The sequence below is a fragment of the Jaculus jaculus genome, chromosome 13, assembly GCF_020740685.1.
Source record: "Jaculus jaculus isolate mJacJac1 chromosome 13, mJacJac1.mat.Y.cur, whole genome shotgun sequence".
NCBI classification, from domain to species: domain Eukaryota; kingdom Metazoa; phylum Chordata; class Mammalia; order Rodentia; family Dipodidae; genus Jaculus; species Jaculus jaculus.
In genome coordinates, this window is record NC_059114.1 from 2,930,631 (window position 1) to 2,956,377 (window position 25,747).

The window sequence follows — 25,747 nt, forward strand, 5'->3', positions numbered from 1 at the left end:
GAACTTGAGTCCAGCCTTTCCTTGAGGATCAAGACCACTCCCAAGGCTTTCCTGTGTATTGCTCCCCTCTCACCACTCTCTCCAAAGAGAGGACAGCTTAGCCCCATCCTGCTTTCTGCCAATTTCCCGGTTTAAGAACTCAGCAAGTAAAGAGTCAAGCCGTGAGACCACAGAAGTCTCTCCTCATGCCAAGGAAGAGAAGTCTGGGGGCCAGGTTCCCTTCAGGACTGGAGCAGGCAGGCCCACCTTTCCTGATTGCCAGCTTCTTTGCTGCCCTTCTGTCTGTGTTAACAGAGATGTGTTCTCTTCCCTCTGTCAGATGCTAACACTTTATACATTTTCAATGGATTTGGAAGAGGAATGACCCGTAGAAGTGTTAAGAGAGCCACATTTACGTTGGAGGAGGGCTCCTGGGGCTTTGCAACACCTTTCCATGGCTATGAGGCTTAGCATCTGAACCCACAGCAGCACTTTGACATCAAAGGATGTTCCCTTGGGAAGTGGTAGGGCCGGAGGAAAGTCAGAGTGTTGCCACATTTCTTGTGGTGTCTACATCATAGATCATGATTCTGACAGTACGAACTGGAAGCTCTAGCGAGAGAACCAAAGCTTACATTTTATTTTATTTTTCCTTTTTATTTGTGCCTCATCACATCGCCTCATTGTAGGCTGACACCTTTGTCAGTGAGGCAGGGCAGGGCAGGGCAGGAAGCCTTGGGTCCGATAACGAAGCAGGAAAACGGGGAAATAGTAGTAGGTAACTAAGCTGACTCCAACTGTCTAGCCATTGGGAGGTGACATTTTCTTAGCAATCACACACACACACACACACACGCAAGAATAACAGTATATTTATTGCAGATTTCCTATTTTATGGATACCTTGAGGAAATTCTAACTGAAAAAATAAGTGATTTTAAATTGGAGAATAAAATAAAAAAATGTTGAAAAAAATCTATGATGTGGGAATTACTGTTAAGCTGTATCCATGTATATAGCAGGGCAGAGTTAAGAAACTTTTGTGAGACCACCCAGTCTGTGTCCTTAGGCTTACATAGGCATGTGCCTTAACTGCTAAGTCATCCCTTCAGCATTCCCTCTCCCCCGCCCTCCGGCCAGCCAGAGTGATCTCACTCTAGCTCAGGCTGACTTGGAATTCACTATGGAGTCTCAGGATGGCCTTGAACTCGTGGTGATCCTCCTATCTCTGCCTCCCGAGTGCTGGGGTTAAAGGCGTGCACCACCACGCCCAGCTAGAGTGATATCTTAACTAAAGCTTTGACTCCAATTTTGAATTCTGCCCGGCAATATGTTGTAATCACTAAGCAGAGAAACTTCACAGGCCGTGACAAAACTTGTGTCCAGGCAGGTAAGCGGGGTCACTTCCAGGAAGTCAGGCATAGTTGCGGTGAGTGGAAGCAGGTCACAGATGTGGCTGTAAACCATGTGGTGCAACAGTGACCTAAAGAAGACAGGTAGCTGTGGAAAGATGTTGAACAGGAATGAGAGAGGTTTGTACTTGGGTTTTATTTTGTTTTTAATATTTTATTCATTTGAGAACAACAGAGAGAGAAAGAGGCAGAGAGAGAGAATGGGCGCGTCAGGGCCTCCAGCCACTGCAAATGAACTCTAGACACGAAAGCCCCCTTGTGATTCTGGCTAACGTGTGTTCTGGGGAATCAAGCCTTGAACCGGGGTCCTTAGGCTTCACAGGCAAGTGCTTAACTGCTAAGTCATTTCTCCAGCCTGTGTACTTGGGTTTTACATTACTCTGGCTGTCATTTGAGAAAAGAGTAAAATGGGAATAAATTGGAGGCTTGGAGATGTGTGGGAGACTCTACACACCAGTAAACATTTAAAACTGGAGAGATGGCTCAGTGATTAAAGGTGCTTGCTTGTAAAGTCTGAAAGCTTGACAGCCTAAGGTTCAGTTCCCCAGTTCCCATGTAAAGCCAGATGCACATGTGTCTGAGGCCCTGGCAAATCCATACTTTCTTTCTGTCTTCTTCTCTCTCTTCCTGTGTCTCAAATAAATTTACAAAAACAAAAGTAATTAAAACTGTAAATGTAGATTTGGGGACTGGTGAGTGTAGCTCAGTAGAACACTTGCTTGGCATGAAATTAGCCCTAGGTTCTGTGTCTAGCACCATGCAAACTGGGTGTGGAGGCACATGCCTGAAACTTCAGTGCTGGGAAGGGGAGGCGGGAGAAACAGGAGTTCAAGGTCATCCGAAGCCAGCCTGAGATACAGTTAATTGTGGTGGTAAATTGGATAGTTAACATTGGTTATAGGGAAACGCTGGCGAGAACAGAATTGGGGGAATTTGTAAGGATCCGACCAGGGATTTCCCATTTAGAGTATTGGTTATTTTCTTTGCAAGGCTTGGGATTACCAGCCAGCCCCAGGGAACTGCAAAGTTTGTGCCTCTAACAGATGGTTACAGTCTAGTACCAGGCTGTAAGTTCCCTCCTACCTCATAGGTTTCAACCAACCCTCTTCCAGCTCCAGGACAGTCAGCAATACAGATGAATGCTCACACTAGCCGACATATGCTTTATATAGACATCGTTTTTTCTTTTTTGCATACCCTTCAATTTACTTTTCGCCTTTTCAGTCAGTTGGCTAACCTGGGCTCCTTTCCTAGGGCAACAGGTATTAGGTAAAAAGGAAACAACAACAACAACAAAAAAAACTAAAAGCAATTTTCTTTTAATTCTTTTTCTGGATTTAAGTTCCAAAAGTCTACATACTTGAATTGAGTTTTTTAGGAAGGTGTGGAGTTTGGAGATAATGGGACTTCCAGGAAGTTGGAAACATCCTCCTGTACTGAGAGGAGAATAATGAGAAGGTGATGGGCTCCGAGGAGACAGTGAGACCTCTGCCTAAGGAAGATATGGGTGTGAAATTGGGGTGTAAGGGACTATAAGCACTCCTGAGAAATTCTGATAGTCAAGGAAGTAGGAAACAGGCTTAGAATCTTTAGAGACAAAGCCTACGGTCAGGGGTCACGTTCTGTTTCACTCTGATCCTAAACACAGCCTTGGTGAATGGGAGTTTCCTCAATTTTGAAAAGTAGAACTTAAATTGAATGCTAGAAAAAAAAAATGTAGCATTCATGCTTAACTGAGGTGTTAGTCCATTTAGGAAAATGTGCCTGTTAGGACCTTGGATCTGAATTTCAGGGACCAAGAAAGAGGTCTTAAGTGGAGACAAGTCTCTTCTGTGACTTTCAGCACCTACTCTGAGAAGAAACACATGCCTGCCCACTGTCTTTCACTTGACTTCCTTTTAAGTGTTGTCTTGAGTAGGTAGACAAGTCTAACAGAGCCAGCAATAGAGTTGAAACTATCCTGGGCTTCCTGGATGAAGATTAAAGAGAGCCTGGCTATTTCTGGAGTAGGACTGGGGTGAGCAGACTAGTTAAAAATATTGGTGGGTGCTGGGCGTGGTGGCACACGCCTTTAATCCCAGCACTCAGGAAGCAGAGGTAGGAGGATTTCTGTGAATTCAAGGACAGCCTCGAAGTATAGAGAGAATTCCAAGTCAGCCTGGACATGAATGAAACCCCGCCTCAAAAAAAAAAAAAAAAAAAAATTGGTGGGAAAATCCACAATTAGGTAGATGGTGTTCTTGTATAAATACACAAACCCATAGGTAGTAAACAATTTATAGTTATAGTTCTTCAAGTGTGTGTGTGTGTGTGTGTGTGTGTGTGTGTGTGTGTTACTGGGAATTGAATTTAGTATTTCATGTATAGGTAGGCAAGAACTGTACTATATATCTTTAACCTGTACATTAAATTTTATGAAATCCCAGCTTTCTTCCAGATTACCTAGTCACATCTTGCATGAAAGGTTCATTTATTTAAAGTTGACAATAGTGTAAGAATTTTACACAATTGCTACACGCACTCTTTGGGGCCTAACCCTGGTGTACCATCAGGAAGGGGTACATTGTTATGGTGTGTTGGTACAGGAGTAGAAAATGGCTATAGATCTGCACTATCGATGTATTTGTTAGCTATAATGAATGTTGAGTATTTAAAATGTGAACACCCCATTAATGTTGACGTGATTAATATTTTAGATACATTAAATACTATATGTTACTAAAATGAGTTCCAAAGTTTTCTTTGGTGTGGATGTGTGTGGTATATACATATATGTGCAGATGCAGATGCACATGCTTCGTGCATGCATGTGTGGAGGAAATCAAATGTCTTCCTCTTTCACACTTTTGCCTCATTTCCTTTAGATAAAATTTTTCACTATGCCTAGAGTTCCTATTTTTCAGTTAAATTGGCTGATCAGGGAGCTCCAGAAATCCTCCTGTCTCTACCCTACCTTGGTGCTTGTGTTATGGGTATAAAGAGCTAGAAGGGATTCAGTGAAGGAGGGACTGGGGAGGGAGAAAGGCAACGTGAAGGGAGAAGATTATGATCATGGTATGTTGTTTATATTTATGGAAGTTGTCAATACAAGCATAAAAAAAAAACACAACCAGAAAGAAAAAAAAAAAATCAAACACCTTACTACTCTTGTGTATCTGAAACTCTGTATGAACCCTTCAATAATTCACCATTCCCCAACATCTGCTTATTATTCTAGTCACTACTACTTCTATGAGTAGTGAATAGAATTGTTTAGATTTCATAAATAAATAAGGTGATGTGTTTTCTGTCTTATATTTCTATTAGCATAAACCTTAAAATATTTTTCTTTGTAAGTAAATAAAAAGGAAAAAGATTAAGAGAAAGGAGATGGACACACACCAGGGCTTCTTTGCTGAAGCAAACTCCAGAATCACCCTTCCCTCCACAGAATTCCATCTTCTTTCCAACTTGTCTCCGAGTTGTTCAGAAGAGAGGACACAGCATTAGCTAGAAGAGAAGCCCCTTGTAAGAGCTGGTGAATTCTCTCTGTAAGAGAAGAGCCATGGCTTAGGTCTGAGGGGAGGAATTAGGCTGCTAAGGAGAAGAAAAGGAGACAATCCGTCTTACGACGAGGGTGGGATTCGAACCCACGCGTGCAGAGCACAATGGATTAGCAGTCCATCGCCTTAACCACTCGGCCACCTCGTCTGACGTGTCCTATCGAGTCATGGGTATTCTCTTAATGTTATTTTGGGGAAGCCTTGCCCTTTGATTGCCCAGATAAGTACCTGTCCAGTACCACTATGACTCAAATTGCAGCTGCCTTAACTGAAATCTCACATCGAATAATTTCTTCCCACAATTCCTCGGGCGAGGTTTTCCCGTTTTAATTATTCCATCCTACTACTCTCACATCTGCAGCCACATTTATCTTCCTTTCACAGAACACTTGCAAAGGTGAAAATCGTCTGATGGTCCTGGGGCTCCTTGCTCTCCATATTCGAACCCCTGACGTTTTATCCTTCCCCTGTTTAATTCCCGAGCAGTCCTCACATCTTCCTTACACCTTGAGGAAAAAGAGCTATTTACTTACTTCTTGCACGACATTTTAATTCCGCATCTGCACCGAACTTTACCGCAAAGACCCTGTCATGCCACACTGCAATAGAAAATATTCCTGTAAATCCCATCGTGTGTTCTAGTGATTTCCAGTGAGCACGCAATAAAAGAGACAGTTTTGAAAAGTACTTAATTTTATATGAAATGTAGAATTACGTCGGAAATGCATTTTTTTGTTTGTTTTTTTCAAAGTAAGATCTTGCTCTAGCCCAGGCTGATCTGGAATTCACTATGTAGTCTCAAGCTGATCTCGAACTCACAATGACCTGGAATTCACTCTGTAGTCTCAAGGTGGCCTCAAACTCACAGTGATCCTCTTACTTCAACCTCCCAAGTGCTGGGACTAAAGGCGTGCACCACCATGCCTGGCCATCCGAATTATTTGACAAAAGAATTTTCGTACGAGTCTGAAAAGTTAAAGACATGAAAGGCTGACAGGAGCTCTTATACCCTTGCCTGTCTTAGTTATGCTACGAATTTTCTGCCGGTGTACCATGTTTTGTTTGTCCCCGATACCTTAAATTTAGAGTTTTCTGGAGAAATGAAACAGTAATATAGCGTCATATTAAAATATATTTAAGCCTTAAAATAAGACACTGCCACTTCCAGGATGTGTGCACCTTCCCTTTCTTGAAAGTGTTTTGTTTTGAGTGTGTCATTCAATGGGCTGTTTTCCTCCTCTTTTGTGACATCACCTAGACCACGCACCTGAGACAGTATTTCCTGGTTACATCCTAAGGGAAAGGTGTTTGAAGCAGGTAGCCTTGCAGAAGGCGGAGCAGGGCGTGCTGGCGCGCTCGGCCGGCAGGGGGCGTCGTGGGCCGGCTCACCGCTGGACCCGAAAGCAGGCAGAGCCGGGCACGCGCCGTCCCGCATGACGTCATTCCTTCGTCTCACCTCCCCCCCGCCCCGCTCCTTAGCCGCATCCCAAGCTGAAAAAGTTACCCCAGTACTCGTGAGGCTGAGACGCAGGAGTATTGGCGCGAGTCTGAGGTGAGCCTGGGCTACATAGCGAGTTTCAGGCCAACCTGAAAAAATGGTGGTTTTTAGCCCTTTGTGGTTTTCCCTGAGGAGGTCTCCCTTGGACTGAACAACTGCAACTGAGCCTGACCCATCAACTTTCCAATTTGCACCCCAACTCTTCCTGCCCACTGCCGCATCCTCCGTCTTCAAAAGTTGATGTCTAGGATCTTTCCTGGGAACTGAGCTCGGGTTCGTGCCTTTCTCATGGTTCCTTTATATATTTATTTTTACTGTTGACAACTTCTGTAATTATAGACAATAAACCATGATAATTCACTCCCCCCACTTTCTCTTTTAATTTTGTGCCATCATCTTTTCCTCCTAGTATACTGCTCTTGTGTAGGTAGTGACAGGCACGGCGAGGTCATGGATATCCAGGCATTTTTGTGTCTGGAAGATTGCATTTTAAGGAGTCCTACCCTTCCTTTGGCTCTTAAATTCTTTCAGCCACCTCTTCCACAATGGACCCTGAGCTTTGCAAGGTGTGATAGAATGTTTCATAGCTGAGCACTCCTCTGTCACTTCTTAGCACTATGGTGCCTTTTGAGTCATTCCAGAGGTCACCTCCATTTGAAAAGAGAAGCTTCTCTAACCAAAAGTGAGAGTAGCATTAATATATAGGTATGAACATTGAAAGAAGTGCTTACAGGGCAGTTTGGTGAGCATAAATAAGCATTTAGCCAGACAGCAGCAGGTGATATACCGCTAGGGCTCATGATTTCCCCCATTACAGGTTTTCAGTATGAGGCATGTATTCCCTCCTGCAGAGTGGGCCTCCAGTCCGATTAGAGAGCAATTGGTTTCCCTCATAACAGACATGCCACTATTGCCCTCCTTGGCTCATTTGGCCTGGCTGGCCCAACTTAAGGCTTGCAGTGTTCACTGTTGTTTCTCCCCACTGGTGATTTTTCTCTCTCCCTTTGAACTGCATGCAGCATAGGTTTTTCCAGCTTTCTGTCCCCTGGTCTACACAGAGGAGGTTTTCAGCTCAGCTCCAGCAGGATTTCTCAGTGACCTTGCAGCACAAGTATGTATTTTTTTTAGCAATAGGGTCTTGCTGTCTCTTCCTGGTGGGAAACCAAGAGCCTTGACAAAAGCGTGTAATGTTTTGGGGGCATCAGAAGCCTCCCTGGCCAACAACTCACTGGAAGGTATCCCATCCCCGGCACTGAAAATTTTCTAGTAACAATCTATGGCTTCTGGATGTTCCATTGTCCAAAAAATTAGATTTTCATATGACTTATTCATACCCTCTGTGATTCCCCTTTGAGTTTTTTCCCTTTTATAGCTGTAGGAAACAAGATGTGAACAACAACAACAAAATGTTGACATTTGACTCCAGTGGGGATATTAGGATTCGGTTTCAGCGTGGCGAAGCATTTGAACAAAAATGTTGCGCACGCCTTTAATCCCAGCGCTTGGGAGGCAGAGGTAGGAGGATCACTGTGAGTTTGAGGCCACCCTGAGAGTACCTAGTGAATTCCAGGTCAGCCTGGGCTAGAGCCGGACCCTATCTCCAAAAACCCTGAGCCCCCCAAAACAAAAGAAAACAAACAAAAAACTCCCACCAGTTTCCAGCTACATTTGAACTCAGTGCACTGGATCCAGAGTCCAGAGTGCTAACCATTACACCACAAAGCCACTAACATGATTGTGTAGATTTTTAGTTCCTCCCATTGGATTTTTGGGGGGAGAAGGGTGGGATTTGCATGCTTTTTTTCATTCAGAAATGTGTGGGAAGCTTGGGGGTCCATTTCATTTTTGGAACAAATGCACACATCCTTAGCTCAAACTAGGAGAGGTGGGAGTGTTGATCAACCCCAGTGGCTGTCCCATCTTCTGGGACTTCTACAGTCCTTACTTTACTTTAGCTCAACTGTAGAGGTTGTGAACTAAGGAATACACACAGTTGTGTTTTAGATTCAGCCTCCATTGGAGTTCATTCTGGTCCACAGGGGCTGAGCAAAAATGGAAAGAGAAAGAGGAGCATGGTGGCTCACATTTATAATCCCAGCACTCAGGAGGATGACTTCTGTGAGCTCAAGGTCAGTTTGGATTATGTTGTAAATTCTAAAACATCTTAGGTTATTTATTTATTTATTTATTTATTTTTGAGGTAGGGTCTCACTCTAGCTCAGGTTGACTTGGAAATCATTCTGTAGTAGCAGGCTGGCTTTGAACTCATGCTAGTCCAGCCTGATCTGACTAAAGGCATGCACCACCATGCCCAGCGTGACACTATCTAGTCTTTAGAATCAGGACCAAGTAAAATTTCTGGACACTGTAAATTAGCTAGTCTGTCATCGCAGCACAAAACAGACAATACACTGGGTGTGGTGACCTATGTCTTTAATCCCAGCACTCTGGAGGCAGAGGTAGGAGGATCACCATGAGTTCAAGGCCACCCTGAGACAATATAGTGAATTCCAGGTCAGCCTGACTTAGAGTGAGACCCTACCTCAAAAAACCCAAAAAACAAAGAAACAAACCCAGACACAATACAAAGAGGTGAAGAGTGCAAAGGCGAGATGGGGCAAGACTGAATGTATAGATATATATAGACACACACACACACACACATACACATACGCACACACAGAGAGAGAGAGAGAGAGAGAGAGTCCCACAGTGAGGGGCCATGGAACATAGGGAGAAAGACAGAGACACCAAATCCTTGGCCAGAAACGACTTAAGAGAGAATTTATTTACTTTATTTAATTATTATTATTATTGTTATACAAGCCCAACAGACTGGCTTTTTTCTTTAACGTGGGAGAGCAAGAGAGTGAGAGAGCGAGACAGGATTGGCACCAGGGCCTCCAGCCACTGTAATGAGCTCCTGATGTGCGCACCATCTCGTATGCATGTGTCACCTTGTGCATCTGGCTTATGTGGGATCTGAACATGAGTCCTCAGTCCTAAGGCAAGCGTCTTAACCACTACACCATCAAGAGGGGATTTATTTTAATTCACAGTTTCAGGATACGGTCCATCATGGTGGGGAAGGCATGGTGGCTGGAGTGGGAGGCCGCTGATCACGATGTCCTCAGTCAGGGATCAGGGAGAGGTGAATAGTGGTTATCAGCTCGCTTTCTCCCCTTCATTCCGTCCAGGCTCTCAGCCCAAGGAATGGTGCCGTCCATATTTGGGGTGGGGGCCTTTCCTCTTGTTAACTCTCTTTGGGAAACACCTTAATGAGCACAGGTGAATCAAAATCCAGCCAGGTTGACAAGATTTACCACCTCAGCCAAAGATGCAGGGAGACGGAGATGAACATATTCGGAGACTTGGAAGATGGCTGGGAAAGACTGTGAGTGGGAAAAGGGAGAAAGGAGAAGAGAGACACAGAGAAGCTACTGAGACAGGGTGAAGGTCTGATGTCCAGAGAGAGAGAGAGAGAGAGAGAGAGAGAGAGATTTTCAGTGAGGTGTCCAGTCCGGGAACTGGAGCTGCAGAATTCTTGCTGGAATTTGACTCGCTCCAGCACAGGGGCCCACATGTTCCCTGACAGCTAATGCTCTAAATAACAGTATTCATAAGGAGGCGGTACTGGCCTGTAATCACACACTTTCCTGCAACAAAGAGGTGTTTCCGGTTGGAAGTGAGGGTGTTGGAAGACAAAAGTCAGCTGTGTGCAGAACAAATGCTAAACCTTCTTTCCAAACAAGCTGCTTTCTTTGGTCCAGCAGAGAATCCAGGACCAGGGTGACCATGCTGGCTGTGGTGGAGGGAAGGGCTCAGACCCCACCTGAGGTGTGGTTCCCTTTTGCCTGCTTGAGCCAGGTCTGCACCTGCTGGAAGATGCTCTGGGGAGAGACAGAGAGAATTCTGTAATCATTAAGGCAGAAGAAATTAAGCAGGCACAAGAGAATGCATAGTGCCCTGCCCAGGGCTTTCAGCCTTACCTGACGGGCAAGGCGGAGGCTGGGAGAGTCTGAAGGTCTTTCCGGTGCCATGTCCAAGCAGTGGGAGGCATTGGGGATGAGCAGGGTTGGCTCAGAGGGTCCCAAAGCCCGTGTTACACTCAGCACATGCCAGGGGTCTGTGTCCCCTGGAAAGAAAAGAGAGGAAAAGGTGTTGGGCTGCGGCTACGCAGAGACTTTTGGAGCCAGGTTCTGAAGGCATGCTCACCATTAACAAACAGCACTTGGGTGGCGCCAGGGGTCTGGCCACCATAGTACGAGTTTGTCTGGGCCACGGCCTTGGAAACAGATGTGGCTGAGAGCCCAAATACTTGTTCACACAGATCTAGCTGGTACGGCAGTGTGGGCATCTGGGAGAAGGGACATTTAGGAGCCTTGCAGGTGACATCTGTGGAAGGCAGTACCTGTGAGTGTGAAGCATGCATACAGCCATACCCCCTCCTTCAATAATTATTTATACAACCGAACCCCCCTCCCCCCCGCCTCTAGTGCTATCCCAGGGGTACAGACAAGGAGAAAGAGCCTGGGGAAGGGCAGAGCACTCCTGTATCTGAGCGTGAGCATGACGGGGATGCCACACCAGCAGGGCAATGTACCTTCTCCGACACACACAGATCATGCAAGGTCCAGGGATGTGACTATGTGTTCAAACCACTTGTAAGATGACTTCTCTTGGCACAGCCCAGCCCAGCCCAGCCCGGCCCGTGTGCTTCAAGGGGTGAGAGCTACGTGAGTCACTCACAGAAGCCAAACTCAGTACATGTCTGGTACAACCACTGCCGGTCACCCACACCAGACACTTGGGGCTCCGTGGATCTCAGTTGGGCCACTGTCTTTGCTCGAGAAGAGCTTAAACACCGCTGACCCAGGCCACGCAGGAACACCTACGGGTCAACATACATACACACAGGCATTTTACGATCTTCTCAACTCCCAGCCAGCCGGGAGGGTGGGGGGTGGTGGAGGGGAAGGGGCAGGGGTCTATACTAAGAAGGGCGAGTTTCAGAGTTCCCCTAGCTGCAGGTCCTTGTGACTAGACGCTGGGAGCCTGTCACCTGGAGACCTTGGGCAAGCGATCACCCCTGTGAGATTACTAATAGTGTCTAGTGCCCAGGAATTCTATGAACTACAATACATGAGGCACTTCTTGTGGAAGCAACGTTAGATAGATTTTAAGTGTGCAATAGGAAGTTGGTCCCCAGTCCCTAGAACTCTGATTCCACGCCGGGTGTGGTGGCCCATGCCTTTCATCCCAGCACTCGGGAGGTGCTCCTATAATTTGATTTTTAAATTATTAATTGGTCACTTACTGTGTGCTAGACACTGCTATAAGCCAAGAAGACCGATCAAGACGAAACATAATAATCAGTCTCTAATACCCGCGTACTGTTCGCAAAGTTCCAAGTGGACTGTATTCCCTGTTTTCATTTCATCACCCCGTGAGGCATGCATCCTGGCCCCATTCAGACCAGTAAGCTAAGGCTCCGAGAGGTTCCGGTGTGCTTGCGCTCACTCGCTCACCTGCACCGCCCGCCGAAGCCCGCCGTAGGGCGTGGAGCGGCTGTGGTTGTCACGGTCCCGGAGCAGGAGCCCGCAGAGCTGCCGCACGCCCAGCGGGGCCCCCGCCTGCCCGTCGTACTGCACGGCGCCTCCGACCAGCGCCTGCAGAGCCCCCAGCAGCTCCGCCTGGTCTTCGGCGCGGCCCAGAGACCCGCAGGCGCCCAGCTCTGCCCGCAGCGCCGCCCGCGCCGTCCCGCCCGCGCGCAGCCGCCGCTCCACCTCCGCGAAGGCGGCGGTCGTGGCGGCCCGGCACTGCGGGGACCGAGAGGCCACGAGAGAAGCGCCCTGCTTTCCCTTTCCGGGATTAGCATAGCATCCTCCTCGGGCGGCCCCTTAACGGGATCCTGGGGTCCTGCTTGGGGTTCCCGAGTCTTCCCTAACTCCGCGACTGCCACGGCATCCCCTCCCGGGACCCCCGGATCTTTCATAGGCATCCCCTTCCGGAAGCCCCCGAATCCTCCACGGGCATCCCTTCCCTTGACACCCCGAATCCTCCACGGGCATCCCTTCCCTTGACCTCGCAATCTTCCACGAGTATCCTCCCTCCCTTGGGCATCCCCCCTCCCTCCCTCCCTGAATCTTCCACGGGGCGCCATCATTCTCCCTGGGCTTTCCCGCAGGTAAGAGACCCCTACAGAGGCCTCAAGACCCATAGCTGCCCGAGGCCCCGCCCCCAGCCCGGCCTCTCCTCGGGATAGGGTGGTCCTTCCGTAAGCCCCGCCCCACCGCTCGTCCCGGCCTACCTCCGGCGACCCACCAATCGCCGCTCTCGACAGGCTTCTGGAAACCACCTGAGGACGGCGCGCGCGCGAGGGAGTCAGGGCGCTGGCGCGCTCTGGAAGCTCCGCCCCCGGAGGAATCCCCGCCCCTCCGCAGGCCCACCAATCGCAAGCCCCGCCCCTCCGCAGGCCCCGCCCCCGCGGGCGCGCGCTCACGTCGTCGTAGGCGGAGAAGTCCAAACGGGCGAGCACGGGCGCGGAGGAGGCGACGGCCGCGAAGACGAGGTGGGGCATCTGCGGGAGGAGCGGCCGGCTGAGCGCGCAGCCCCGCGTGCGTGGGTGGCGGGTCCCTTGTCCCCGAGGCCCGGCCTCCTCCCCGCCCTCCCAGCGCCGCTGAGCACCTTCAGGCGAGCCCAGGCCGCCAGGGATCCGGCGTACGAGCCTCCGAAGCAGATCCAGGGGCTGGAGGGCGAGACGTGCAGGAGGCGGGAGAGCGCCCCGCGGGCCGAGGCCACGTCCGCCAGCCTGGGGCGGGGACGGGGCGCTGTTAGCCGCCCGCCGGGCCACCCGGGACGTCCCCGATGCCCGGAGCCCTGCGAGGGCGCCGTCGGGGCCTGAAGCTTTGCACGCTCCCGGACGGCCTCCACCTTCCCTCTCTTCCCATTTTAGGTGAGAGAGGAAAAGTGGGCCGGGGGAGATGATAGCTCAGTGGGGTCAGTTCCCCAGTATCCCCGTAAGTCTTGATGCAAAATGTTGCTTGCGTCTGGATACCAAGACCTCTGTGACCGTGGGGCCAGTTCGTTTGAAACCTTGTCTCAAAGAAGGTGGAGCGCAGACTAACACCTTGGTGTTAGCGTCTGACACACACACAAATTTACAAACCTCTAAGGCACTTTAGTCAAAAAACTTGACAAATACCAAATACAGTAAGCAGCAGGAAGCAACGTAGGGAGGGCTCTTCAGAGGAGGAGGAGTTATGGGCTGGAAGAAGCACTGAAGAACTTGAGGCAGGTGGAAGGAGAGATGTTGGGATACGGCAAGGAGAGATGTTGGGATACGGCCAACATCCTCTTTGTCGTTTCAAGGGCCTTCTGAGGTGGTTTGCAGTTAAACTTGTAGAAAAGGTTGAGACAGGCCATGGGCTGATACAGAGGTCCCAGAATGAGAGAGACATCCAGTGGTAATAAAAGCAGGTGAAAGAACCAATAAAACAAGTGAGATGAAGCCGGGAGAAAGAAATGGTGGGGCGTGAGACACACCAATCTGAGACAGGGCCACTCCACGAAGAGCAGAGGGTTCAGAGGCCTAAGGCAGGAGTGTGGGGAACAGCGAGGACCCGGGAGAGAGCAGTTACAGTGAGGGTGGTGGAGGTCGGAGTTACCACTGTAAAGAGTTTATTTGCTGTTAAGCACTGGGGCGCGCACCAAGCGAGGGGGTGCACTAGGCAGATCATGGTTTAGTGTGTGCGCTTGACCCCTCCTAGTTTCTTCTCACAAGTCAAGGACAGAAACAGACTTGTGAGGGTGTGGGTATAATCCGGGCGAGTGCTGCTGGGCTACAGCAGTAGGTCCTGATGAGACAGTAGCCTACTTCAGACAGAGACAAGAATAGAGGGTAAGAGAGAGAGAATTGGGAGAGTCAGAGAGATGAAGGGAGGAAGAATAAGTCATTAAGAAAGAGAAGGAAGTGGGGAAACAAGCGACGTGGAAGCTGGCAGGGCAGTCAGCAGCATCCTGATGCAGAAGAGGGGGGACAAGATTGGGGTTTCCAGGCGTGTAACCCCAGGCAGCCCCTGCTCCCACTCACGCGTGACGGCTGGACAAGTATCGAAGCTGGGCCACGTCCAGGCCCCCGACAGGCACACTCAGGCCGTAGAATCTGTGCTCGAGGCTTATCACCAGAGCCCCCCAGGCAGAAGCCAGAGCTGCAGGATGCCCTGGGAATAGCATATGGTAGAGGGGCAGTTGTGAGCGTGGCCTAAGCCCTTGGAACTCTTGGGACCTATGACGTTGCCATGTGCAGTTCCCTTCGTGGTCCCCACCCAAGCTGCTTACCAGCCATCACTGAGCCAGGTCCAAGACTTCCCTCACCACCCAGATGCAGGAACACAGGTCCATCCTGGCCAGCCCAGTGCTGGTCATTCACCCAGTACCGCTAACAGTGGAGATGAAGGAGAAGTCATGGAACAGTGAGTGTCCTGACTTGCTCTCCAATTCCCACCTGTTCCAGTCTTGTCTTTTTTTAAAGTCATTCAAAAAATTTATATATATATATAGAGAGGGGGGGGGGGGAGGGAGGGAGAGAGGGGGAGGGGAGGGAGAGAGAAAGAGAGAATGGGCACATCAGGGCCTCCAGCTACTGCAAACACACTCCAGATGCATGTGCTACCATGTGGGTTCTGGGAAAAAGAACCTGGGTCCTTAGGCTTTGCAGGCAAGCGCCTTAGCCAGCCGTGCATCTCTCCAGGCCCTGTCCCCGTCTTCTCAAGGATGGCCTTGCATACATAGTGCTATCGGAAAGGAAATGAAAATGGACTTGCTTATCTCTGAATCCATTTCTCCTGTTCATCTCCTTATCTAGAACATCAGATACATCTCACTTACCTTTTCAATAATAATGATAATGAAAAGCCCATTTCTATACCCCTAGTTTAAAAAATTATGGGTAAGCCCCAAAGACATCAACACAGAATTCATTTGGTTAATTAGTGTGGAGGAACACACACACGCATGTGTGTGCACCTGGGAATGTGATTAAGAAGGGTGAGATGAAGAATATTCTGAAACAACCTTTCTAACCAAGAAAACTCAGTATGAACACAAGGTCGACATGGTTCACAGCAAAGCAAACATGGTATGAACACAGGAAGTTCTCTGGTTCCAGTGTGCTACAGCTTCCGTGGTCTCTGCTGGAGGAATGGATCACAGCTACCTGCCATTTGCTGTCTGACTGGCGGAAGGGGACCTTCCTGTCTTTGTCCTTTCAAATCCCCTCTCTGTGGACTAGGTCCCAACCGACTGGATGGTCCTGAGCTGTCCACTCTCAGCTCTTTGGGCTCAGCAGCACCCAAATCTATCTGTTAGTGTTATCCCAAGCCTCGCCCACTGAACCTGGCTTCAAATCTTAGCTGGACAAGGGGTCAATAAAAAGTACATATGTCCTTTTACAGGGAGTTTGTTTTAAAGGAGAACAGGAATAAAAGACAGCAGATGCATGTGCACAGGGATGTGTTTCTCCTTTAGACACTGATCAGAATATCACCAGAGGTGGGGGAAGGGTGGGTGGTGGGAGGGGAGAGCCCAGAAAGAGCAACCACACCTTCAGAGCTATCAGAATTCCCGGGTCTTCCACTGCCTGGTGTGTGGAAGTGAGTGGATTTATTAGTTCATTAAATATCCAAACCACAACAAAAATCAGTGAACCAGGTATCAGTTCTTGCCACCTCTTTCAAGCTAAGAAAGCGGCCTTCCAGGTAAGTGTTGACATGGCCATGGAACCCTGTATCTGGCCCAGGCTGTGTGTGCTTTTTTGTTGTTTGTTTTTCGAGATAGGGTCTCTCTCTAGCTCAGGTTGACCTAGAATTCACTATGTAGTCTGGTCTTCTGGCCTCAAACTTACTATGTAGCTGAGGGTGACCTTGAACTCTTCATCCTCCTGCCTCTATCTGCCAAGTAATGGTTTTAAGTGGGTACCACTGGCCCTGGTGGCTTCCCCCCCCCCAAGGTAGGGTCTCACTCTAGCCCAGGCTGACCTGGAAGTCACTATGTAGTCTTAGGGTGGCCTTGAACTCACCGTGATCCTCTTACCTGTGCATCCAAATGCTGGGATTAAAGTTGTGCACCACCACACTCAACTTGGTGGTGGTTTTCATGTGCAAAGGACAGGGAGAAGGGGCAGTAAGAGTGAGTGTGAATGACAGAGAAGAAAAGAGTGAGGAGGGATAGGACCTGAGAGACAAAGAACAAACATGCAAAAATCAACCAAGAGACTGAGTAAAGCAAGGGGGAAATTAGGATAAATCTGAGAATTGGAGGAGCTACACCCGAGGGCTGTAAGGATACATGGCATGGGGAGTTTAAAGAGAAACGTCACACACTGCGTACAGAGTGTGGCAGGGTGGGCAGGGGATGCTCTGGCCTCACCTGCATGAAGGATCGACTGTCCGAGGCATTGAAGGGGTCCAGTGGCTGCTGCAGCCATCCTAGTCTTGGGACGGCTGCATGACTGGGCCCTTGACCCAGGCCTGGGTCTGAGCTCTCCTGGGACTGCCGAATGTGTTCTCCCAGGCGCCTGAGGAGCAAGGCTGTGGGGGATGGAGGGGAGGGTGTCACACTGGACACTCAGGACCGCCTGCTAAACCCCCAGCCTCTCTTACCCGGAGCTGAGGGACCCCAGAGAGAAAGCAGCAGCAGGGGGACCATCCACAGGGCGGCTCTGCTGGCCATGCCTCCCCGTGCTCTGTGCTGCCCAGTGCTCTGCTGGTGTGGCAGTGCCCCCACCCCCAGCCCAGGGACGGCCTTTATTATGTTCCCAGGGCCAGGCCTTGATTGTCTTGTGAGAAGCTCATCTTTCCTTCCAGAAGCTTCTCTGGCAGGTCAAGCGTCCATAGCACTGATGCAGGACAGGGACGCGGGAGTTTGGACGTGGAACCTGCTGACTGCGCTGGAAGGATCCCCACGTGACATTTTCTCACGGGGCCTGGCTGTCCCTGGTCTCACTGCCAGGCTTTCTTGGTGGGCCTCATCCTTCTCAGGTCTCTTCTGACAGTCTTGAGTCTCTTTGGACCTCTGTACCTTCACAAGAGTACACCCTTCTTGTAAGGTCCTGTCTCTCAGCACACCTTCAGCCTTTCTTACCTGTTCCCAGTTTCCCCATCTGCTCCTTAGTAGTTCTCCCCAGTCTCTCAGTCTCTCAGTCCTTTTAGAGCAGGTGTTTGTTTGTTTGTGCCCCACAATTTTGCATGGTCTCTTTTCCAGTCTCCCTAAGTTTCTGTTCCTTCTTGTCACCTCCCATCAACCTTTCTGACCCACAGTCCCTCCACTCCTCCTTAGAGGTCTGGGGACATAGCAGGCTCGCCCCTGCCTTCCAGGCTTGGCCTGCTCTCCCCACCCTGACTGCTGCTTGTACATAACTTCGTGTGGTTTGCTCCCCTCCCAATCAGATCTCTAATGACATCTATTCAGAAAGATCTAGCATGGTAGCTTTTAAGTCACCAAGCAAATAGCCCTCTGTTCTAGCTCTATTTGTAAGTTTACTTAGCAAAAAGCTTAATATGGAAATGTACATACCCTGATTTCACACCAGTAGTAAAATAGGCTCTTTTTTTTTTTTTTTTTTTTTGTTTTTTCGAGGTAGGGTCTCACTCTAGCCTAGGCTGACCTGGAATTCACTATAGAGTCTCAGGGTAGCCTCGAACTCACAGCAATCCTTACCTCTGCCTCCTGAGTGCTGGGATTAAAGGCGTGTGCCATCATGCCCGGCGTAAAATAGGCTCTTTGAGGAGGGGATCGTGAGTTTTTCTGAAAAACCATTGTTTAAACTCATTCCAAGGCTTTCAACATCATGATGCTTATTTCCTCATATGACCAGCATTCAAATATTCCGCTGCTCACTAGTTGCCATTTTCACACACTTATTGATCACAAGATTCACGAATGGATTAAAAACCTACAATATTCCTTGGACATGTCTTCCACCATTTAATTCCAGTGATAAATTCTTGTACATAAATTTCAGCTCAGGGCCGGAGGTGGGCCTTACTCATCAGCTTTGTTCTTCATTTCTTTTCAAGGCACTTGTCATGGTGAGAAATATTATTATTATTTTTAAATCTAGATAGTGTACAGTCTCTCTGACTGGAAAGAAAGCTCTAGGAGGGTGGAGATTCACCTCTTGTCCGAAGCTAAACACTAAATGCCTAGAATAATGTACCTGGTGGGTAATCAGTTTACCTTGGCATGTGAGGGATTTTCTAGCTTGAGGTGGAAAGACTGCCTTCTAAATGTTGGTAGAGTTGTTGCATGGACTGGGGGTAAGGGTCCTGAGATATATGAAGAGGAAAAAGTAGGGCTGGGGAGATGGTCCAGAGGTTAGTTATTTGCTTGCAAAGCCTAATGGCCTGGATTTGATTCCCAAGTACGCATGTAAAAGCTAGATGCATAAAGTGGCACGTGCACCTGAAGTTTGTTTACAGTGGCAGGAGGCCATGAAACACCTATATTTTCTCTCCCTCAAATAAATATCTTAAAAAAGGAAGAAGCAGTTTGAGTGGCTAGGGTATTTGACTTAAGGTCCAATAGATATGAGTCTGCATGGGTTCTAGCCCCACTCCCAGTAAGGGCCTAAGAGTTTCTTTTTCCTTATCGTGGGAGTGAAAATTCCTTATGCAAAATTGGAAAGTAAGTCCTTTGCCGGGAAAATCCGTTTATCGATTCCCACGCCCCAGCACGTAGGCGAGAGACAGGTGGGATGCAGTGGTCTTCACACAGAACGCTGCAGCTGCTTTCTTGGCTGTTGTGCATGAAGTGCCCAGCTCTGCAGTATTCCAGAGAAGGTAACATTCTCCACAATAAACTCTCAGGAGATGTTTTTTGAAGGGGAGGAAGATGCAAGCTCAGGAATGTATCTGTACTTAATATATTACAGTTTTCTTTGAGGGGTATGTAGTGTGTATACAACAAGCCACCACCACCCGCTCCTTGAAAAAAAAAAAAAGAAAACCCATGTGACAAAATTCACACGTTTAAAAGAGACAAAAACAAAAACCAATCAACTACCAGGTTGTGCTTCCCTCCCCCACCCCCGGCGTGGCCCGTCTTCCTAAGCCCCACGCAGGATGCATGGGGGCCCTCGGGGCACCCGCGGAACTCAGCTGCCGCCAGGATATCAAGTGGTGGCTAAATTCAAGATCAGGGTGGAACTTTTGGGCTCAAGACCCAGATCACTTGGTCTCACCCTCTTTCCCTGTGGTCCTCCAGCGCGCTGAGATGTGAGGAGCGTTTGCTCAGGGAAGTTACTAACCCATCCCTTCTCCGTACTCGTTCGCATCTCAACCTAACGTGGGGTCTCCGAGGTCCGGTCCGGGCTTCTGTAGCTTCGTTCCTTTAATTCCATCCAGCACCTCTTGCAGAGTCCAGCATCCATTGGTTTTAACTTGCCTGCGGTCTTTCCCCGAAGTTCTTCCTAAACTCACCCTTCTTTCTCTGCCCCTCCCCGGGGTCAGAGACGCCGAGAAGATCCAACCGTCAATCAGACTGCATCCCAAAGTTGCACTTCCGAGATCTTCCTGCACCCGCACCTATTTGGATTTTTTTCTATTTAAAAAACCTTTTTTTTTAAATTGACAAGTTTCATAAATATAAACGATACATCATGATCATAATTCTCTCCCATCACTCTCCCTTTCCCGCTTTTATTTTGTCTGGGATTTCTTTCAAGTCCAAACATTTTCTTAGTCTCTGCTTTCTGAGTCAGTATTTCTCCTGTCTTTTCTCCAGGACCGAGTTTCAAGGACAGAAGTTCAACAAGAGATGGGAGCCCTGCCCAAGGGGGCAAGAACGAGTGAAGAAAACAGTCGCTCACTTTTAAGACTTAAAAAAAAAAAAAATAACAAAAAACCCCAAACTTTCCTGATTAAAAAAAATCAGGGTGGACTACTACATACACAAAAGACCCAGTTTTGAAAGCGTACAATTTGGTGATTTTTCATGTATTCGCTGAGTTCTAATCCCCTTCTTTCAGCTAACACTCACCTCTCTCAGTATCATGAAAAGGAAGCAGATAAAATCATGGTGTTTCAGAGAAGATACCTGTTGCTCATCCACTTATAGACAGCCGAGATTGGAAAGACACAATCCTGTAAGATCCAGATCAAAAGAATTCTCTTACGGAGAACTTTTAGAATCTGCTACCAACTTTAAGTTCATGACAAGATCATACAAAACAGCAATTCAAACCGGCAGTCTCCTTGATGAAGAATGGGTCATTTTATCACACATGTAGTGCTTAGAGCAGAAATTCTTTTATAAATATTTTAAGAGGATGAGGCAAGTAAAAAAATGTGCCAAGTAAATGTAACTTAGGTAGTTTGAAAATGGTTTTATTTAACTTGATTGTTTTCATTGTAATTTAACTTTGTGCCTAATTAAGAGTTAACCCTGGAGCAGAACATCCAGCAGGGGGCCAGTGGCGCAATGGATAACGCGTCTGACTACGGATCAGAAGATTCTAGGTTCGACTCCTGGCTGGCTCGACCTGTGTTTTGCACACATAAAATAAACTTAGCATTCCTGTGAGTCTAGTTCAGCTATTTAAGGCCTTGGGTGAAATAAATAAAAACAAAACAAACAAACAAAAACATTTAACTGCTCTTTAATTGGATTGGAGGCCAGCTCCATGGGAGGAATACATGCCTGATACTGAAAACCTATGATGGGGTAGTCATGAGCCCTAGACCTTGGGATGATTCAGAAAGCACCATGGTGCTGAAAAGAAGTGACAGAGGAGTGCTCAGCACTGAAATATCTCTATCACACCTTCCAAGGCTCAGGGTCCATTGTGGAAGAGGTGGAAAGAATGTAAGAACCAAAGGAAGGGTAGGACTCCTTACAACATGCTCTTCCAGACACAAAATAGCCTGTATATCCATGACCTCACAGTGCCTGACACTACCTACACAAGACCATCATAACAGGAGGAAAAGATGATGACATCAAAATAAACATTGATTGAGGGTGGGTATGATAAAGAGTGGAGTTTCAAGGGAGAAAATGGGGGGGCAGGGAGGTTATTACCATGGGTTCCATGGGTTATTGCCTGTAGTTATGGAAGTTGTCTATAAAAATGTAAATTAAAGAATTAAGAAAATAAAGTTCCAATCTAAAGATAAAAAACAAAACTATTTAAGGCCTCAGGAGAAATATGTTAAAATGTTAAAAAAAATATAAGTGGAAGCAGCCCTCTTGATCTTAATCCCATTCCACATTATATAGAATCCAAACTACTCTGCACCCTTCCTTTAACTCCTTCCCTTTAACTCATTTCTATAAATTGATTTTAAAGGAACCTGCTACATCTACATATTTATAACCCTAGACCCCTGAGGCTCCCATCAGGGAACCTGTGTTGATTGTTTTTAACACCAGAGAACTGTTTAAGAAAGCTTTATTCCAGATTTTTTTTTTAAAAAAACAGTGTCCTGCTTCTCTTTGTCATTGTGATCCACCACTGAGTCCCCATTTAGCAATCTCACTGAAATCCTATTCTGTAGGCTATAACCATGTCTTAGCCACCATGGGGACCGTGAGGAAAAAAAACAAAACAAAACAAAAAACCCACATACTATGGATGGTCATGGCAAGAACAGTAATAAGCAGAGGGTAGTGTTGGGTCAACACTCAGCATCTCCTAATCTGTGAACAGAGTTGTAAAGCTCACACCCACTTGTTATTCAGACAGAAAAGCTTTAAGAACCACTATGACTAAGATTTGAACCTGGTACACATAGGTGTTTTCATATGAACTTTACACCATCTTTTAATCATCACAGCCATAGTATTGCATATGTGGTAAAAGCACATACCCATTCTTAAGGTCCCAATTTGTAATCCTGTTCCCCATTGCTCTTGATTATTTGACCCTTTGCTTTCATCAGCAACATGCAAAAGGCGGTCTCTTGGTCAGACTCTCCTTGCTTCTCTGCCTCTGCCCCTTTCCCAGCCTGACCCACAGGCTCTAAAATACTAAATCTTACTTTTTGGAGAGGGCAGTATTCCAACATTGCGGGAATCTTTGCCTTTAAGGTCCGCCCCCCCCCCCTTTTTCAACAGGTTACTTTTTCTTTTTTCCATAGCTGGAACAGGAACGAAGCAGGGAGTTAGCTGGATGTGACTGCTCTCTCTGCATCCAACCCACATGCCTTGCTGCTGTGAAGGTGTCTGGGAAGCTCTATCGGTATTCCCAACGCACTTCACTTGCTTTCAGAGGCAGCATTTCTACTAGTGTGCATGGTGTGCTTGCACCCCATGAGGGGTTTCTGGGGGCAAGCTTGTCCTCTACAGAATTACTTGTAATGGCAACATTGGGGAAACTCAAGTAATTCTAGTTTTATTAAATAATTTATCTTGTAAAATGTTTACTGATTTATTTATGTATGCGTGTTCAGGGGCAGGCTTACAGTGAATGCCTAAACCCTGGAAGTATTCTCAGGGGTGCATGGGAATGGTGAGGGAATTACAGGGATTTGGAGAAGAGGCAAGCTTGCGGTTGTTTCCGTAGTGTAGTGGTTATCACGTTCGCCTAACACGCGAAAGGTCCCCAGTTCGAAACTGGGCGGAAACAAGTTTTCTCTTCAACAAGGTTTTTACTTGCTCCTACCCTTTAACCTCAGAGAATTTCCCCCCTACTGACATGTACAGACACAAAAATCACAAACCTTCGCAATTTCCTTTTGGCTGGACATAGGTTAATTGCGGAGGCCCGGGTGCTAGAGGGTTGCGCCTCCCCTGGGAAGCAACTTTTGTCTCTCCAGGCTCCTCTTAGACGTTCTTTTTTTTGTGTGAGGGTCCAAGGAGGAGACCGGCTGCTCCTTTTGATCTCTGGACTTCTACCAAAGAAAACTTCCAACTTGAGCACAGGTGGCCGCAGCAGCTCACACTTCCGCAGGACACCAGCAGCCTTGCCCTCAAACGCATCTCTTGCTAGGGTGCGTTGGGTGATTCAGCTCACGCAGTCCCTCATCCTTCCAGTGTTCCCGGGCCTGAGGTGTACCGTGGTCCATGGGGCTGGGCGGTGGACAGTTGGCAGAAGGACGCACCTCGACCGGGAAGCAAAAACCGCTTCCCTCCTCCCGACACGTCCCGGTACTGAGTTCCACTCAGAGCAGAGAAATGCCGAGGAGGGATGTGGTCCTGGAGAGAGGATGATGTGGGAGCATTCTCAGTACGCATGCGCCTTGCTTGATGCTCTCCACCGGGAGTTACGCTGATACGTAGGCCAAGTTGTTACAGAGTCAACCCAGGGTGTTGTCATGCCAGGCCCCAACTCACAAACATAATCATGCTGTGTAACAGATGCCATACACGAAAGCACAGAGCAATTATTTCCTCGACACTAAAATATCCAAGGTGTTCATTTCATATTATTCTATTTGCTGTTCAGTTACATAAATGCTGTCATTTAACAGCAATGGGAGTAGTTAAAACATTGTTATACAAATAAACATATTTGTTTCGTTTTGCTTTGAGACAGGGTCCCACACTGTAGCTCAAGCTGCCCTGGAACTCACTGTGCAGTTCAGGGTGGCTCTAACTCGTGGCAATCTTTCTGCCTTAGCTTCCTGAATGTTGGATTTTGGCAGAAGCGTTGTGATTCAGGACATTCAGCAGTCTCAGATCTGAGCTGCCACGTTTCAGGAGGGGTTGTGTCACGAAGAGTGGAGACGCACGTGCTGTGTTCCCACAAAACTGCAGTGAAATCACGCGGTATAACACCAGGGAACTCTGCCAGAAACACCTCACATTCACTATGTGTCAGATTTTGAGGTAATCTTGTGTGGGTGCAGTTCATCAACCTTTTACCATTGCCAAATATTTCTTGGCTTTCAAGTCCAGCCATGTTGCCTGTGTGGTCAGAACCCCACAGTCTAAGAAGCTGGGGTCTAGGGCACCTGGGGTCGTGTATGAAGCAGGGTCTCACTCTAGCCCAGGCTGACTTGGAACTCACTCAGCCTATAATTCAGGTAGGTCTCAATCTCAAGGTAACCCTCCTACCTCAGCCTCCTGAGGTGTGTGCCAACATGCCTGGCTAAGGCACTTTTTATTTGCCCTACCAGGATGGGAGAGCCAAGGGAATATATTCAAAGCTTTCTGCATGCAGCAATCTGGGCAAAAAGGGACCTCTCTTTCTCTCCTCTAGTAAAAACAAAAAGAAAAAGTGTACAATTTCCCACTTATAAAGGACAACAGATCTTACATACCTTTATTTATATATCTGCAATGAGAAAGGGAGAGAGAGAGAGAGAGAGAGAAGAGAAAGAGTGAGTGAGCGAAAGAGAGAGTTTGGAGGACATGCGTGGACTAGGGCCTTTTGCCACTACAAATGAACTCTAGCTGCATGTGGCAGCCTGTGCATCTGGCTTTATGTGGATACTAGGGAATGGAACTCTGGTCATGAGGCTTTTCTAGCAAGTGTTTTAATGGCTGAGATCTCTCTCCAGCTCCAGATACCTATTTTTAAAAGTTGTGTAAGAGAAATTGTTATGTGTGTACCTCATTATCACAGTTGGATGGAGTCCCCTGCTGCTAAGATTATTGGTTTGCTATATACATATGGAAGGAACAAAGTTTAAGACAAGTAAAACTTTAAAGGATTAAAAAAAAAAATAAAACAACTGGAATATTTGCTCAGAAAAAAAAAAAAAAACCAAGAAGATAATAAAGACAATTCAAAATACTTAGGGTTCTTCAAAAAAGTCTGGTGACTAGTCTGTATTTCACCAGGTTTCTTTACATTTTTGTTAAAATTAAAAATAAATCCTACTCTAAGCCAAATAGCATAATTCTGACTTTGAGACTCACAATCCATCATTTCACTCACTGAAAATATTGGTTATTACAAGTTAAGAGATTGGAGACTGAATGTCTAAAACAGATCTGAAATTGCCCTATCCCATACTGCAAAATAATTTATGGACAGCCCACATATCCCAATTTTACCAGTAATTAGCAACCCTTTGCAACTGACCATAGACTATTCATTTTTCCTCTTACCTCAATCCTTATGTCACCAGGCACGTGGTCGCTAAGAAATTCTGTATAAATGGGGAAATTCAAAGAAATTTCCTAGTTGGAACCATTCATTACAGATTGTAACTATTTGTAAGTTCCACGAAGCGTTTCAAATTTACTTTGTGGTGACACATTGAAATCACACACACACACAAAAACAGTAAGAGAAAGAAGGCCCCGCTGGGATTCGAACCCAGGATCTCCTGTTTACTAGACAGGCGCTTTGACCGGCTAAGCCACAGGGCC

At 47.4% G+C, this 25,747-nt stretch overlaps 1 protein-coding gene and 4 non-coding genes across 5 annotated transcripts; 2 read left to right on the forward strand and 3 right to left on the reverse strand.

The window, feature by feature from the left end:
* Nucleotides 1–4,998: 4,998 nt before the first annotated feature.
* Nucleotides 4,999–5,080, reverse strand: Trnas-gcu. Its single transcript has one exon. It is a non-coding gene; the product is annotated as a tRNA-Ser (tRNA).
* Nucleotides 5,081–9,342: 4,262 nt separating this feature from the next.
* On the reverse strand, nucleotides 9,343–17,161 carry Prss16 (serine protease 16). Its single transcript, XM_012951738.2, has 12 exons — nucleotides 17,092–17,161; nucleotides 16,859–17,019; nucleotides 14,771–14,870; nucleotides 14,523–14,652; nucleotides 13,118–13,241; nucleotides 12,933–13,010; nucleotides 12,741–12,788; nucleotides 11,959–12,249; nucleotides 11,180–11,321; nucleotides 10,646–10,825; nucleotides 10,420–10,565; nucleotides 9,343–10,320 (listed from the first exon to the last, which is right to left on the reverse strand). Exons 1-12 carry the CDS (start codon nucleotides 17,159–17,161, stop codon nucleotides 10,252–10,254), a joined length of 1,539 nt encoding a protein of 512 aa, XP_012807192.2. The 3' UTR covers nucleotides 9,343–10,251.
* A 3,733-nt stretch (nucleotides 17,162–20,894) lies between these two features.
* On the forward strand, nucleotides 20,895–20,967 carry Trnar-acg. Its single transcript has one exon. It is a non-coding gene; the product is annotated as a tRNA-Arg (tRNA).
* Nucleotides 20,968–22,981: 2,014 nt separating this feature from the next.
* Trnav-aac lies at nucleotides 22,982–23,054 on the forward strand. Its single transcript has one exon. It is a non-coding gene; the product is annotated as a tRNA-Val (tRNA).
* Nucleotides 23,055–25,673: 2,619 nt separating this feature from the next.
* Nucleotides 25,674–25,747, reverse strand: Trnat-agu. Its single transcript has one exon. It is a non-coding gene; the product is annotated as a tRNA-Thr (tRNA).

Bases quoted from the DNA above. Each gene is read 5' to 3' on its own strand.
- Prss16 (XM_012951738.2), bottom strand. From the start codon at position 17,161: ATGGCCAGCAGAGCCGCCCTGTGGATGGTCCCCCTGCTGCTGCTTTCT. The intron at 17,020-17,091 runs GTAAGAGAGGCT...CATCCCCCACAG, and splicing joins CTGGGGTCCCTCAGCTCCGG to CCTTGCTCCTCAGGCGCCTG. The intron at 11,322-11,958 runs GTGAGCGAGTGA...GTTGACCCGTAG, and splicing joins GGCTTCGGCGGGCGGTGCAG to GTGTTCCTGCGTGGCCTGGG.